The sequence below is a fragment of the Sinohyriopsis cumingii genome, chromosome 9 (genome assembly GCF_028554795.1).
Source record: "Sinohyriopsis cumingii isolate HCF-2022 chromosome 9, ASM2855479v2, whole genome shotgun sequence".
NCBI classification, from domain to species: Eukaryota; Metazoa; Mollusca; class Bivalvia; order Unionida; family Unionidae; genus Sinohyriopsis; species Sinohyriopsis cumingii.
The window spans coordinates 112,890,492-112,907,686 of NC_142969.1; the positions used below are offsets into that span (position 1 = coordinate 112,890,492).

Sequence of the window (17,195 nt, forward strand, 5' to 3'; positions counted from 1 at the left end):
TCGTGTTCGGCACACCAAAATACTACAGATTAGGGCCTTTTCAAGTCAGTAATGATTTCACTGTTGACCAGTGCTATTCGAGTTTTGTCAAATTGTGTTGCACACTAGCGTAGCGCATTCGGAGCAGATGGCTACATGTATAAATAAAGAAATCTAGCATTATCACTTAAGGTATAAAAAGAATTTCTAATTATTATTTAGTGGTGGTCATGCTAGATCTCTGGTAATTTTCGTATTTATTCTTCTTCGCGTTTTCATATATTAACACGGTCTGGTTGGCGCAAGAAAACGCGTGTTGCGCTAGTGTGCTGGTAATTTTTTTATATATACTTTAATGTTGTCATATCCCCACATTAAGGGGTTTGTACCAAACAAAATTGCGTTAAGTATAATACTAAATAAAGATAATTTATCATAGTCATTTGATCAATCACCATAACCGTTCATATTGTTCAGAAAATTTTTAATTATCCGGAAAGATATATATAAACAGGGAAAGAAATCTCTTTTTGGTGTGTTGTTCTTGTAATTATAATGTACGATTTTAAACAAAAATGGTAAAATAAAGATCATTACAAGACACTATGCAAATTTAATTTTATAAGGTATAAGTGCAAACCACATTAGATATCAACTGACATCAAAATCATTCGTAATTATGGCAACCGCTCCGGTGGCCTAGTGGTTAGAGCGTCCGCCTCGGATGATGGAGGTCGTGGGTTCGATCCCCGGCCGAGTCATACCAAAGACTTACAAAAATGGTACAAACAGCTGCCTCGCTTGGCGCTCAGCATTAAGAGGTTAGTGTTAGGACTGGTCGGCCTGGTGTCAGGATAATGTGACTGGGTGGGACATCATGCTACATGTCTGCGGCATGATGCCCCAGTGCGAGGCATCACTATAAACTGCCACACTGCAGACATCATAGCGGTATGACTGAGAAATTGTTAAAGCTGCGTTAAAAATCCAAATCACACACACACACACACACACACACACTTTCTGCCTAATAATAGCAGAAAGACTTAATAATTTTGCTTAATTTATTTTTCTGTGTCCTTTCTATCTCACCTGTACATTAGTATATTCCATTTCCACTTGAGTTAGAGCGCATGCGTTAGAAATAGTTTGGTTCGATCTTCGGCAACATTTATGTCAAAATGTATATTCTACACGGTTGAAGAGAGTTTACAGTTTTAGGGTTTGTGAGGTGAATTGTTACAAACATTTACATATTATATTCTTACATAAATAGAGTCTTTTCAAACCTTGTCCGATTTCTCTCAACAAACCAGAATACGGTCATAATTCTGGCAGATGGAATTATACCCTAATTTCGATAACAACGCTCCGATCAGCGCACTCCTGTTAATTACGCTTTTAAAATAAATAGAAGAAAATATATAGAAGTTATACGTCATATCTAACTGTTCGACTGTGCAATAGAAGTTTCTGAAATCGCTTAATCCAGTTTGTATTTTGGGGGAAAAATATTTAGTCGTAGGGAAGTGTTGATGCAAGTTCCAATAAATTAAATGTGTTAAGCAAATGCCCATGCTGATATAAATTATACTTGCAAGACAGTTTGATGGAGAAAAGCCTACTTTATTGACCTTTAACTTCTAGTTTGTTCACAAATTGTAGAATTCTAATTAAAATTAAAAAATGTGAAATGTATGAACTAGTTGCATGATAACATGAACACTTCATTTACATTCAGTGAACGTATGGAATTCATGAGTAAACTGCATCCAAGAGTTTTGGTTTAAAACTCAATCCCAAACCAATTTCATTCAGATCCTTGTGTGTATGGAAATTAACCAAGGGTTGCTAAAATTAGTTAAAATTATTTAAGAAATTGTGGACACGTGTTATGATAGATATCTTCCCATTACTCAGCTTTATATGCATGAAACAAATCAACAAAAAATTTTATTTATGGGGAAATCATACCTCAAATGCCAGAGATCTAAAAACCACATTTTTCTGAATCACAACTAGATCTGTATAACCATTACTGATCGCTCTGGTGGCCTAGTGGTTAGAGCATCTGTCTCCGATGCGGAAGGTCATGGGTTTGATCCCCGGCAGAGTTGTACCAAAGACTTATAAAAATGGTACTAACAGCTCTATCGCTTGGTGTTCAGCATTAAGAGATTAGTGTTAGGACTGATTGGCCTGGTATCATGATGATGTGACTGGGTGGGACATGATGATACGTGTCTGCGGCCTGATGCTCATGTGCTAGTCATCACTATAAACTGCCACACTGCAGACATAGTGATATGACTGAAAAATTGTTAAAGCTGCATAAAAAATCCAAATCACACGCACATATCCATACACCTCCATTACTGCATGAATCAATTAAACACAAAACATAATAATATGTAAGACATGAAGTAAATATGTAATTTAACCAGATGTAAAGCTTGTATTTCAAATAAACAAAAGATACAGTTTCATATAATTAAAGACAGAAGACATAACAAAATACAATTTCAGGCATAAGGCAACAATACGATTGTAATATAAATGGCTTCTGACAAATAATACTGTATTTTTGTAACTTTAAGACATTGAAGAGATGTTTTAAAATTACCCTAGGAATCTGCATGTGACAACATTTAACCATATGATGAGAATATATTGGTGGAAGAAATCAGAAAACGGTGTTAAAAGTGAGATAAAGATGTTTATGTTCTGTAGTCAATATGGATGCTAATTCATGATCATAAATTACAGAAATTACATTGCTTTCCAAGGAATTGCCAACACATATTCAAATGTGATCCTTGACAAAAGCAGAAAATTATAATTTATTGCAGTGTACAGCTCCACAGCTCCATTATGTCCAGTATTTCATCTTTTAAACATATGAAAAGGAAACTTGTGGAAACAGTTCAAAATTTCCACTGTAACCAGGGATGGTCCTGGCTTTTAAAAAGCTGTCGCCAAAAAAATCGCCAACCTCAATATTTTGTCGCCAGTTTTCAAAAAGTGTCGCCAGAACAAGTAGTGTACATTTTTTCAAGTGTTAATTTAGTCTGCTGATGTAACAGGCAATGAAAATTACAGAAGATGAGTTAGTTAATACTCTAATTACAACAAGCATTAACAAAAGGTTACAAAGTGTTGCATGAAGATCCGTCGCGATTTTAGGGCTGCCCACTTGTTGAATGCAGTTTTAAAGTCTAATTTTTCACATCTGTATATGCTGATTCTCATTAAATTCTCGAGAGATGAGATGCAGAGTTTATTTCTGATGTCAGTTTTTATGAGGTTCATCTTACCGAATCCACGTTCACAGTCTACAGTGCTGACAGGTGACACCAGTAGTCTCTCAGCAGCCCCCCCACCTTATGGCTAGCTTCACAAAGCTTGTAGTGAATTGCTTCCTAAATCCCAAGAATGATCACTGAATGCGGTATAAATTTTCTTGACAAGCAAAATAGGATCTCCATTCCCACGAATGAAACTTACACGAGTCAACACCTGGCAATATTGGACCGTATATATAACCATAAATTCACACCCAATTTAGGGATTCTTTCACTCCTGTATTTTGAGAAATAAATAATTATTAATAATTATGCAAAACTGTTTTTTTTTTTTTGCTATTGTTGCGGAGTTTAAGTCTCTGCAGCCGTAACATGGGACTGATGGCAAAAGGAAAAGATCAATGAGTAAAATGCTGCACTGGCGACAGATATAATTGTGATTGAGATTTTTTCCATTTGCTTTGTATTTATACACAGTAGTCGGTACTTCAAAGGTTATCAGTTTTCTATGAAGGTTCAGCAAAACTATTGTATTGGAATAAAAAAACCAGAACGATTAGCCATACAATTAATTGTGTCTGTTCTGTTTGCGTCTTCAGAAGTCGGTCAGTTGTAGGTATAGTACGGTAGCATGATTGACTGTATCACAGCATACAGTACTCAGCCCAGATGTCAGCATAAGCAGATTATGATGTAACAATGCACTGTAAAGATGGGGTTGTCAATAAGAACAAAGGATCGTTTGTGTAACAGATTGATTCCAATGCATTGCTTAGTGAAGTTTGGGGTTTCCTTTCGTTCTCCTTTTTAATTTATCCAGTCCAAATCCATGATTGTATGTACATATTAAATAACCAAAAAAGTCTGTCGCCAAAAAAATCGCCAGATGGGATATTTTTGTCGCCAATAAGGAAAAAAAATCGCAATTTGCGACATTGGCGAAGCCCAGGACGATCCCTGGTAACTAATTTTTGAAGCTGCTGTTTTATAGCTTTACTGATCTGTGAGCAGAAGAGATGAAATCGCTTGTCCATCATCCATTGTCTGTCTCTCTTACATTCATTCATCATTTAGCATGTCAATTGTTGCTGCACCTCCTCAGAAACTTTATGGATTACCATGAAACTTTAAACGCCCATTTTTCCCAATGTTTAATTGTCATAATGAAAATGTTTCCACTTGGACCTACTATATTGCCACCACAGCAGCTTTGTTGAAAATCGTGTCGTTGCTACTTCTCCTAAACAGGTCATATCATCTTCTCATGATGTGTAATTGATCCTGGATCCATTATAGTCACCATGGCAGTTATCCTGAAAATCATTAATATTTCTCCTTCTGGATGGAATGTCTTATTGACATGGGGTTTTCATTAAAAGACTTCTGGTCCTGAATGAAAATTGTTTTGATTTGCTGATCTGAAAATCTTATCTTTTAAGACTTCAGAGTTTGTTTCAGTGCTACATAGTTTAAAAGAAGACATGGTTTTATCTTGATTTAATTGAAATTATTTTCAGACAGTGCATGTCAATCCCTATGAAGGACACTTGTTTACAATATTTTCAACAACTACTTTGTGAAGTAAAAGAAGAAAATGTTAATGTTTTAATGGCTTTCACAGTATTTCATCAGTATTTTATTTGTCTAATGTGAACATTACTGACAGTAGAAGTTTAAAGTAAATAATGTGTACATTAAGTATCTGACATGAAAATATTTAGAAAAAAAAAGTTTAAAAAGTAACTATTTTGCACATTATGAATTTTAGTTGAAGGAAGAAATTATTTTAATCAAATAATAAAGTTGAGCATTAACCAAGAAGAACTGCTCGTAACTTTCCTCACCAGTCATCACTGTATGTATAGTTTAATCATTTGTTTTAAAATTAGTCATGGAAGTTTGTATCTTATAAATGCAGAATTCCAGATTCTACCTAAGCTTTTATTTTTCTTTGCAGATAGCCAAAGAAACGACAGGCAAGATGGTAAAATAACAGATTTGTTAATTTTTTGTATATTCATATTTGCTTACCTTTTCTTTACATTATTTCAACTTAAGTGCAATATCAGTGAATTAGACAAATAATATCTATGTAGGACAGCTGACAAAATATATATTGCTAGACCAAAATGATCTCTGTCAGTCTTTGATGGCCAATATAGAGGGGTCCATGGTGGTCAAGTGGTCTGAGGCATGTGCCATTATGGGTCACTCATAGATTTCAACTCTTTCCAAGTGATTTAAAGTTCTCTTTCATCCATGGATATGTAAGAAAACTTGCCAGTAGCTTGCCATGGGTTGGTGGTTTTTCCTGGGGTCCTTACAGGTTCTAAATCTACCAAATTTTTGAATGTGCACAAGTAAACATGTACAGAGAAGTAATTTAGCAGCCTACAACTGCTCCGGTGGCCTAGTGGTTAGGGTGGTCAGCCTGGTGTCAGGATAATGTGACTGGGTGGGACATTATGCTACATGCCTGCGGCATGATGCCCCAGTGCTAGACATCACCATAAACTGTCACACTGCAGATGTCATAGCGATATGACTGAAAAATTGTTAAAGTTACGTTAAAAATCCAAATCACAGACACCCTGCCTAAATTATACTGGCTGCCATTTGCTATAAAATGGCATTAAACTTCATAAAAGCAAACCTGACCCTTATGAAACCTTTTACTTAGCATGTGTACAAGCCCAGTAATTATTACTAATGATGGAATGTGTAAATCTAATCAAATAACATTGTTATCCAGTGAAATTAGCAATATCATTGACTTTCCAGCATATTTTAGCTCTATAGGTCAATAGACTAGAAGTACTTATGGCATGGCCTGTTGTCTGTTATCTGCCATTAGCCTCCCATACGTCTATTAGCACTAATTTGTTATTGCTACTCCTTGTAAACTGAACTACTTGGAGGATTGCCATGATACTTTTCACTCACATTTGTCCCAAGGTATAGATAATCCTAAATGAAAATATGACTCCACAATGGCCATGTTGAAATTCTTGTGCTACTTCATTTGAATGGAAGGTCATATCAGCATGGGATTTTCACTGAAAGACTTCTTATGATGTCTAGTTGGTCTTAAATTAAAATTTTGTTGATCTGAAAATCAACATGGCTAACACAGAAGTCACCTTGAAAATCCTATTGTTACTTTTGAACAGAAAGTCTTTTGAGCATGGTGTTTTCACAGGAAGACTTCTTTTGGTTTCTAGTTCTGATAAATACTTTGTCAATCTAATAGCTTGAAAACCTTTTCTCTTTATTTCCTAGTCTGAAAATCATGTCAGCATTGGGTTTTCACCAGAAGTCTTCTTTTGATGCCTAGTTGGTTCGAAATGAAAATGGTGGATAGCAGACATCCATTATGGCCATCATGGCAGCCATCTTGAAATCTTGTTGTTGCTTCTCCTAGATGGAAGATCATATTGACATGGGATATTCACCAGAGGATTAGTGACGACATCTAGTTTGTCCTGAATAAAAATGGTATCAGTCTGACCTCAAACCTTGCAGCCATCTCGAAAATCTTGTCACTATTCCTTCAGAATGGAAAGCCAGATAGACTTGCAGTTTTCACCAGAAGACTTCTTTTGGTGGTTGTCTGTCCTGACTGAAAATGATACCAGTATGAAATCAAATATATCCAACATGGTTGCCATCTTGAAACTCTTGTTACTGTTGGTCATATTGACATAGTTCTCAGAAGACTTCTTAGGATGTCAGGTTTGTCCTTGAAAGAAAATTGATAGCCTGCAGATGACATCCAATATGGCTGTCACAATGAACATATTGAAAATCTTGACACTTACACACCTGAATGGATGGTCATATTTAGTTTTGCACATCCAGAATTGATTCATGGAGATATTTTTTAACTTTTCTTCTTTATTGTAATGCTTCATGTAATGAAAGTAAGAGTGGTGGCATCTTGGTTTTGTTGTCACTATGTAAAAGTTCTCATTGATGGCAGCATGTGACATATATTTTATATATGTAAACAAAATTGCCCAAGTGAATCATATGAGTCATATGTTTTATATGTTTGGACAAATTCGTCTTCACACAAGATTATCCCATGAAAAGTAAACCTGCCACCTTTGCACCTATATTTATACTGCAACCAGATCTTCCAGTAAGATCTATCTATTGTCACAATTATGTATGATGCTTTCTTTATTGCCATGTAGTTCAAACATTAAATGCAAAACCTTCAGTCCGTGTATATATATAGCTAATAAAACAGACATAGCCAAAAGCTCAACACATAATTCTTTTGTAATGTTTGGCTTATGGTGTCTTTTCTTTGAAAGGCATCTAGCATATATATATATATATATATATATATATACATATACAGTGGAGCCTCGTTAATCCAGACTCCGTTTATCCGGAAACCTTGCTATCTGGACATAATTCAACGGGAACGGAATTCCTAAACGTTAATTTGCTCCGTTAATCAAGAAATCCGCGTTCCAGATCTGGAAATCAAAATCGGGGACCAACGTGTAAAATTACTTTAAAACTTGTATCGATAATCCAGAAATAATCTGTCCAAAAATAAGAAAAATAGAAAAATCATATATGAAAATACAGTCAGTCGGATAATACAGATTCACCTACGCAAATTTGGAGGTGTGCCAATGTATCAATCTCTGATTGTTAAAATTCTAGTGGTATGTTAAAGTTATCCATTAATCACGTGATCATGTGTGTGGAAAAACTAGGTAGCGTGACCATGTTGTAACCAGCGATTGTATAAACAATGTCTGTTTTAGCTAGTCGCCGATGGGGGTGTTAATAATTAAATAATCACACTGGGATCAAATTGTCCACGCTTTTTGACATAACATATGGTAAATAAATTAAGTGTGTTATTAAGCCTCTGTTGTTTACCAATTGTATGTAACAATCATAGTTTACTGATGGCTGTACAAATACAGTTAATTGATTTAAGCTGTGGACAGTATAGGGCTTCATATCAGACTAAAATGTGGATGTCAATTATCAGCTCATTAGCAACAATAACAGCTGTAAAATATGACTAATAGAAATGACTGCATTTCATTAGTTTACCGTAACGTGAGATATCAGTTTGTATTTGTTGTACATTTTACATATATTATGGCGACACCATCAAGCAAGCGTAGACGAGTAGAGATACCAGCCAGCATAAAAAAGATTTGCCAGCACAAAGATCACCCAAAAGCTACCATTCAAGATATACACCAGCATATTATGGCTTATTCATCGTTAGTCATTGGCATGTCGACAGTTGCGGACATCATAAAAAAAAAAAAACATGGGCAAATGATTTTCCATACCTGCCGACTCAGCAGACCTAACTTGCACTCGCCACGCCAAATATCAACAGGTCGATGATGCCAGTCTTATTGTGGTTCTCAGACATGTGGACCCACCACGCCGCCGTCACCGATGAAATGCTCATTGCCAAGGCAAAGATACTCGGAGACCAACTCGGCATCACTGACTTTGCCTATTCTCGTGGTTGGCTACAAAATTCCAAGAATCGGTGGGGCATCAAAGGCAAATTGTATGAGGGAGAAGCAGAGAGTGTTGACATGAACAAAGTGTTCATTGTCTAAACTTATATTTACTGTACATGTATGTACAATCGCATGTTATAATAATATGAAATAAACACACGTCAGTAGAAGTATTCATTAATTTATTTCAACCATTATTGAATGTACAGTACAATTACAGCTAGCATGTACATGTACATGTATACGGTGTGATGACATCGTAAAATAAAAATGTGCATGATTCAGTTATCCAGAAAGCTCGTTAATCCGGACCTATTCACTGGGAACGGATGTGTCCAGATTAACGAGGCTCCACTGTATATATATATATATATGTGTGTGTGTGTGTGTGTGTGTGTGTGTGTGCAAAGCATTTTTATGTCGTTTTTTCAGTCAGATGTAAAGATTGCCTTGCCCCAAAAGGCAGAATGTGTGAAGGTTGTAGTCAGGTGCCGGCCAATGGATGAAAAGGAGGTAGCCGCTGGATATGACAGGTTAGAGCACAGTGTAGTGTTCATCAAATGACAAAATTTTGAATTTTTAAGTTTTAGCATCATGAAGCAAGGGAACTCTTCTAACACTGTACAGAATACATTGTAATTTTGAGCAAAGGAAATACACTTTAGTTTGTTTATGCTATGGGAACAATTGGGACTAATTGCTGGTGTCAGCATTGATAGATGCAGGCAGCATGTTAGCTTGTCATTAAGGTTTTGAATCTGGCTTTTTGGAAGGAACTATGTATTTAAATTTCACTTCTGTGTGTTAAAAGCACTTGTTTGATATTGAACTCTGTTTACTGATTAATTTTGTAATTTATGGGGAAAATGTGAGAAAGTTTTGTGTTTAAAGTTTTGTTGATTGCTTGTAATACGGAAGGGTTCATTTAAATTTCACTTCTTGCTGTTTAATAGTATGTATCTGCCCCTGTCCCAATTGTTCCCTTTTTTCCCTTTTTTTTCTGGTATTTTTACAATTTATAGATAAAAGTTTGAGGTTAAAGTTTTGTGATAAAGTTAATATATAACATTCTGGTTGTATATATATATTCAGGTTTCATGCATTTAAATCTTATTTCTGTGTAATTAAAAGTATTTAATTTTTTTTTGTTTTCCATTTTAAGATATTTTATTTATTTTTGTAACAGTTTTAATGAAAAATATAAGAATAAAGTTTTGTTTTATATTTATTTGTTCAGGTCAGTCATAAAATCCTTTTCTCTGTTACCATAGACCCTATTGTTTTACTTTACTTTCAGTGGACATTATTTTTGTATGATTAACAATCAGGGGCATTTGGTATAGACCATGTATGAACTGCCGATCGGACTGTCTGTCCTTTTCTCCATCATACCTTAGTTAAGTGTGTGGATCAGATTTCTCGGGAAATGAACTATTCTGTCAAAAGTAGGTCACTATGACCTACATTTCGTACATCAATGATTTATTTTACACTGGGCATTTGGTCAGTGTGCCATGCAACTTTGAGTTTACAGTCATATGTCTTTATATATGGATCTGTCATGTTGATTACTACTTAATCACATAAAAAAGTAGGTTATGCATCGGTGATTTAAAGCTATACTATGCCTTATAAGTCCTCTTCTTCTTCAGATACATTCTGCAATCATTAGGAATATTAGTCTGCTACTTTGCAAATCCAGCCCTACTAAAAGATGAAAATGATCTTTTTCTGTCGCAATTAGACAAAGGACAATAACTCTTGCCACCACCAGATGTTGCCATTTTATTTTAGCTTTCCTGCTATACTGATGACATTGTACATTTAATGTTCAAATTGGACCGTCCATTTTTAATTTTTGACCTTTTTTTGTGGGACAGTCAATCTTCTGCAGGTTGTATAGATAATTTTTACAATTTCTGCTAAATTTGATTGACTTTGACACCTTTATGGACTTAGTCTATTTAAGACTGTGCCATTTATGAGTTAGCACGACACTATTTTGCTCAGTTAGTAACTAATGGAGATGGAATTAGCAAGTTTATAGTGTGCTGCATTGCTGATTTATGCTTTGTTTTCTCTTGTGTCAGTAGAAATGTCAACTAAATGCAGGCAATGCAAAGTTTCAGAGCAAGGAAGTCAACTGTGACTTGTTTTTTTTATATATGAAGTGTATATTATATATGACATGCAGCATGTAATGCATGGTCAGGGGAAGTCTGGGATACAGTAATAGTGAGTTAGTAACATAATGAATTTCTAATTGGTACTTTGCTCTTCTTGTGTCATTTTTGGAGAAATGCAGAAAATTAAATGCAAAGTTCAAAGCAATGATCAATAAGCCATCAAAGGGATGGAAAGACAGAATAATTTGAGGAAGACAACATTGAAGTCCTCAATATACATCCAAAGACAGCCTGAAGTTCGTCACTTGCAATTCTAACTCATTGTGGGAGTGCCCCCCCCGCTTTTTTAGACAGCCCATTGGGCATAAGTCCCCCTGCATGTCCGATCATGGCCTTAGGGCCAGAAACTCAATGCATAGGATTTGTACTGGATCCAGTCTTATGGTTGTATTGTATTTAAAAAGATTCAGAGTTTCAGTAATGTTGGTATGTTCTAATTTTGACTATGTTTTTATTCTCCTTTTTTCAGGGTGATTGAAATGAATGTAAAAAAGGGCACAATAGAGATAAAGAATCCCAAAGCTAATGGGGAAGCTCCAAGGACTTTTACATTTGATTCTGTGTATGATTGGAAGTAAGTCTTAATTAATCACAGCCCTGCTACAGGTACCATTATATATAAACAGCGCTCTAGACACAGCTGGATAAACATTACTACACCTCTCCCTCGATAGCTCGCGCACAATGGGGTCCACAAACATAGACCGGACTTTAAGCAATGATGCAAGTTACCAAGGGACCTCCAAAAAGTCTGCTAGACATCGAGAAAACCGTGGGGTGGGGGTAGGGAACTGGGGTGTTTGATGACTGAATCCTCATTTTACAGTTATGTCAGTAAGTCAACAATAATTGTTAATAACACCCTTTTTCTGGTGAAGTTGTTTGTGATTCTGAATCAGTTACATTTATTTTCAAAATGTCCAACATGTGAAAGATTGTTAACATTGATCCAACTGGTTTCAACAACCATCACGTGTACACGAAAACATGTGTATTATGTCACTGCTTTTTGTTTTGTTGAATAGTCTGGTTTCAGGATTGGTATTTAATAGTATAGTGCCAAGTAGGGAGACATTGTAGCAAGGAACTAGCCTAACTGTTGATACACCACCAAACAAAGATTCCATTTTTTTTTCTTCAAAAAGCAAGCGACATTTATGTCATGCATCAATTGTCTGCATCAAAATAAAATTTTTGTATCATTCAATTAGAACAGTATTGATGGCATGATTTCATTAGAAGTAATAATGAAACTTTGTATCATCCTTGAGAATATCTCAAGTGCCAGTACAGGAATTCTCAGAAACTTGTTTGCCAACAATGGTCTGTATCTATAAAGCAGAGATTCATTTTACTTGGTTGCATTGCTATCTTTGATCACAGTTAAGAATGAGTTGGTTATTTTAAGGCAGTTTAATTATATTGAATGCACAGTAATATTTTTAACAGCGTTCAAATGATCAACTGAAGTGTGTTCACCTGACATATGACTGGGGCCGCTAGATTTTAAGTATATAGGATTTACATGCCTTTTAACTTTTCTTTTATTCTACCTCATTTATATGATTCAAAAAAAGTAATTAACCTGATAATACAAAGGAGGCCAGCTTTTAATTCAGTGCAACAAATACTTCTACAAGTCGGTTATCAAAACACGGTTGGCACTTAATTAGGTTCTCAGAGAAGTGCTCACTGAAATAGCTGTTACAATTGATTGACAAATTTTACGCTTAAATACACATTACATTTTCGATGATTGCACTTAATAGGAACTAAAAGATAGAACTAAAAACACAAATTTCACTTGATAAAAATTATTTAATTGGTATTTAAATAATAATGTTCTGCCTACACTTGGCGTGACATTTTCATTGATCAAATTTCCTTGAATATCTTTAATTATGGTGTACTAAGAATGTTGTTTGCAAAGAAAATGTAACAAATTATATGACTTATATGGCCCCTGTACATCTGTCTCTCTCTCTCTCTCAATCTCTCTCTCAGCCATGTATGGTTTAATATCAAATTAAATTTGTTTTAAATAAGAAACAGTCGTCATTATAAAGATAATAATAGTGTTTTAACCGAAAATTATTTTCTGGAGGAGAGCAGTGGTAACATTGCAAACATTTTTTCATTTATGACTTATAAAAATATTTGTCTAGGACAACATGCTGGACAACTTATTGAAAAGAAGTTACAGTTGAATATAATATAGATATGATGCTGTCTTAATGATATATCAAATATATATTTAATGTGAAAAGTATTCAGCAAGAATCTTGTATATTTCAAAATGAAACAGCTAAAATCATTTCAAAGGTCTAAAAATTTTAATAAATTACCCCACCAGGTGACTATCAAAAGAATTATTCATAACAAATCCCTGACTGGTCCATGAATTATATAATGTTAGGGATATGAACCTGTTGAAAAATAATTTTGGGAAAGAATCACAAAGTTAATTGTTTGAAAATGACAACTATATCATTTTTATGCAGAAATGAGAAAATGTGATTTTCCATATGCAACAACAGAATATGCCTAATATTTGTTTGCCTATCGATTAACTCCTTTATTTTTGCTGAAATAACTTAGCTCCTCTTCTTTTTTAACTCCTCTCAGTGCCGATAACATCTATGATCAATACGATTGAGATATTTTGTAAAGCAAGATGAAGATGCTATCTTTATATTGCTTGTTTGTTAAGCTGGAAGTATTATACTGGAAATAATCTTGGACCACTTTGTTCCATGCTGCTACCTATCATTTTAAAGGGAAGATAACTGGCTACCATCCCTCATTTCATTTGAAGGGGAGTCTGGATGCAGTTGCTCAGTTGGTAGAGCATTGGATTTGTAATTTAAGGATCATGGGTGAGATACCTTCCCAAGACTCAGTCCAGGTCAGCTTGGTGCGTCATTGGGATTGGCATTTAGCTTCCACTTCCTTAGCACGATAGAATCATCGTTGTCCTTAAAGTGCTGCTAAAGCTCCACCTATCCCAACCACTGCTCCTGGCTTTATTGATGTCATTAATGTTTAAGCAACCAGTTGAAATTGCAGTACTTAAAAAAAAATTACTTCCAGAGTTATTTTGAAACTCATAATTCAAAGCTTTGGATAGGTAAACAGTTTGAGTTATTCATGAGAAAGACACAACAAATGGAAAGTAAGGCAGATGTAAAGAAATGGCGTGAACAAAATATGCATGAATTACAGAAGGCAAAATAAAAAGAAAGCTTTTTATATTTGACATAAAGGCAAAAGAAAAAAACAATAAGAAAAAAGGGTATGATTGGGCTTGAACAGACGTTGTCCAATATATTAGTACTAAAAGCAAAACTGTTCTACCTTTACACCATCAGTCTCCATACATGAAATGTTGACAATTTCTGTACATAAACATCTAAATCACCTGTTGAAGTTCCTTAGGGTAAAATATATATTCAAAATTTTGATTATCTTTCTTGTTCTAGTTTTGTTTTTAATTTAAATTTTTTTAAAGAAACATTGATGCACTAAAAGTTAACATTGTTCAATAATCCTTTTCTTCAATAATATTTCTTTTAAAATTGCTGCAAAAATCATTTTGTATTATAATGTGCCAGTGGCATACTGAATATATCTATTTTCATAACTTAAATGTATGGTTGTGATTCACATTATATTATGATCATGTTTGCCTGAGTGCCAAAATATTTGAAATCAGAAAAGAAAGTATAGAATATAAATTATAAATGCAAGTTAATATGATGTGGTGGTGAAAAAATACACAGGACTTTTATTTCTTGCTATTATTCGATTTTAACGATCATTTTCGTAGGAAACAGCATCATCAGCTGCTACTTTTTTAAAATATTTAGCCACTCTCATCCAAATGTTCTGCTTTATGCTAAAGAACACCTCAAAATGCAGCCAGCGGCAGAAAGAGAAAAAAAATACAATCACCCAAACAAACAGCAATCAAAATTTGGACCTCAATTTTGTTTATGGAAACATAAAGTGGTATTTTGTGTTACAGTGAAGTGACACCCTAAAATTGTACGGTGACGAAATGGCAACTAGTCAGAGTTACACATTTTGCCTTTATTTTTCTGCTGATTAAGTGATGACTGAAAGTGATAACGTGTATAAAATTTGCATATGCATCGGTTACAAAAAGCATCTTGTGTCAAAAAAATCAAACATGTTCTTGAATGCTCTGTTCATTTTTCAAGACTTCAAAGAATCAGAAATCTGGCAAAATTTGAGGTTTTGATTGAGCACTGGCTTATTTAGGAACAATATTGGTTGTTAATTTCACTTTGTTTAATTATGCATCTCTGCATATGTTGCAGTTCATATATAGTGAATATGGCATAACCATACCAAATACTCCTATGAACAATCTTGTTTTACATCTCTACATATGTTGATGTTGCAGTTGATATATATTGGATATGGCATAACCATAACAAATGAACACTTTAATTTATTGCCAGTTTGGGGGACCAAAATTGGCCCTTATCAGACCTTGTCGTTTGGAATTCTCTCTCTTAACTTCTGATATATATCTCTTAAAGATGTTTGGTAGCTCATTGAAAAGGTATATTTCTTGACATTAAAATAACATACACTGCTAATAGGTAGCATGTTTGGTTTACAATGTTTATATGGTGTAGGTTGTATGTCCTGTAGGGTTTGCATATTTTTTTGAAAGTTTACCTGCAAATGGCAAAACTGATTTTCAGATTTTTATTTGCCATTTCAAGAGTTAACTTTTTGCTGCCTAACTTTTCCATTAAATATTACAGCATTTATTTCATCTAAAAAAATTGTTTTTATCCACATAAGATTACTGCATGTTTTTCATGACTCTTGATGTAAAATGTCAGGAATGGGAGGTTATCTAACAGCAACAATTTTCATCATGCATGATGGTTCCTCTACATTAGGATACTGGCTAGCTGTGCATAAATCAGCTTACATCAGCAAATGGGATTTGTGAATTTGAAAGGCCTGCCTGCTATCCTGAGAATGCTTAACAATTTTTTGTGCATTGAATGTATTAGAATTTTATTTATCCAGTGTTTTAAGTCCATGTTCAATTGTACTTTTTCAATCGGAAAGAGGTAAGAAAAAGAAATTGAAAATATTATTAAATAGAAACCACAGTTTTGATATTCATCTGTTTCGAGATTATGTGTGTGCGGGATTAATAAGTTCTGAAAAAATATGACCTCAGTAAACCAGAAGAATTACAGCTTTCTTTGCCAAAAGTCATAATTATGGAAATGATTTCAGTAATATTTAAATATAATTGTGTTTTGAAAATTAATAATTCTAATAATACTGAATTCTTCTTATCAGTTCCAAGCAGAGGGATTTATATGAGGAAACCTTCAGGGATTTAGTACAGAGTGTGCTGGAAGGATTTAATGGCACCATCTTTGCTTATGGACAGACTGGTACAGGAAAAACGTTTACTATGCAAGGTAAGAGGAAGAATATGTTGTTCTGAACATCCCTTTTCGAATAAAATGAAATATGTAAAGCCAGAAATTTATGTTTCATCTGTGGTCTCTACATTTAATGCCTTGTATATGCTGACTGATTTTGCATGACACCTTGGAGATTTCATGCACTGTACATTTGAATTTGTAGTATGTTGCATGGAATCTGTTGATATTTTTCTTAATAAATGTTGATTTTGTACATAAAAATATGTATACAGTATAGCTTTGTTGGAGTGTAGCGATTGGGGTCTATCTTTTAATTTGAGATTTTTATATCTTATTTATGTTGATACATGTTCCAATTTCAATAAATATTTCTATCTGACAGAAATAATAAAAAAACACACGCTAGGGAAAAATTATAGTAATATCTGTATTGACACCTAAGTGACACTTCACACTGCCAGAGCTGTACTAGCTTGGCAGAAATATCTGTACACTGTGTTAGCAGATATCAAAAGATACCTTTGTCACCTTTCTGCTGGCAATGGCTAGTGGCATGGGAAATAATAAAAGTGACAGGAAATTGGTAGGTAGACCAATCAATCAAGCTGTGATGCAGTTTTCCTTGATATACCCTAAAATTTTAATTTATCTTCCTTTAAAAAACGTTTCTTTATTGATCTTTTTATAAAGTTCTACAATGTATTTGTGTTTTAATCCAGACACACCCACCCACACAAACACAGATGCACATCTCTTGTGATTCTGTAATGT

General features: G+C 34.4%; 1 protein-coding gene across 1 annotated transcript in view; it reads left to right on the forward strand.

Annotated features, from left to right (window-relative positions):
* The first annotated feature begins 1,115 nt into the window (after positions 1 to 1,115).
* The window catches only part of LOC149792494 (kinesin-like protein KIF3B), a 110,435-nt gene continuing 94,355 nt past the window's right edge, over positions 1,116 to 17,195 (forward strand). The window contains exons 1-5 of the mRNA XM_089971082.1: positions 1,116 to 1,210; positions 5,239 to 5,265; positions 9,227 to 9,327; positions 11,450 to 11,554; positions 16,333 to 16,457. Coding sequence (XP_089827208.1) covers positions 5,263 to 5,265; positions 9,227 to 9,327; positions 11,450 to 11,554; positions 16,333 to 16,457 — 334 coding nt within the window. The 5' untranslated portion in view covers positions 1,116 to 1,210; positions 5,239 to 5,262. The remainder of the gene's footprint in view (positions 1,211 to 5,238; positions 5,266 to 9,226; positions 9,328 to 11,449; positions 11,555 to 16,332; positions 16,458 to 17,195) is intronic.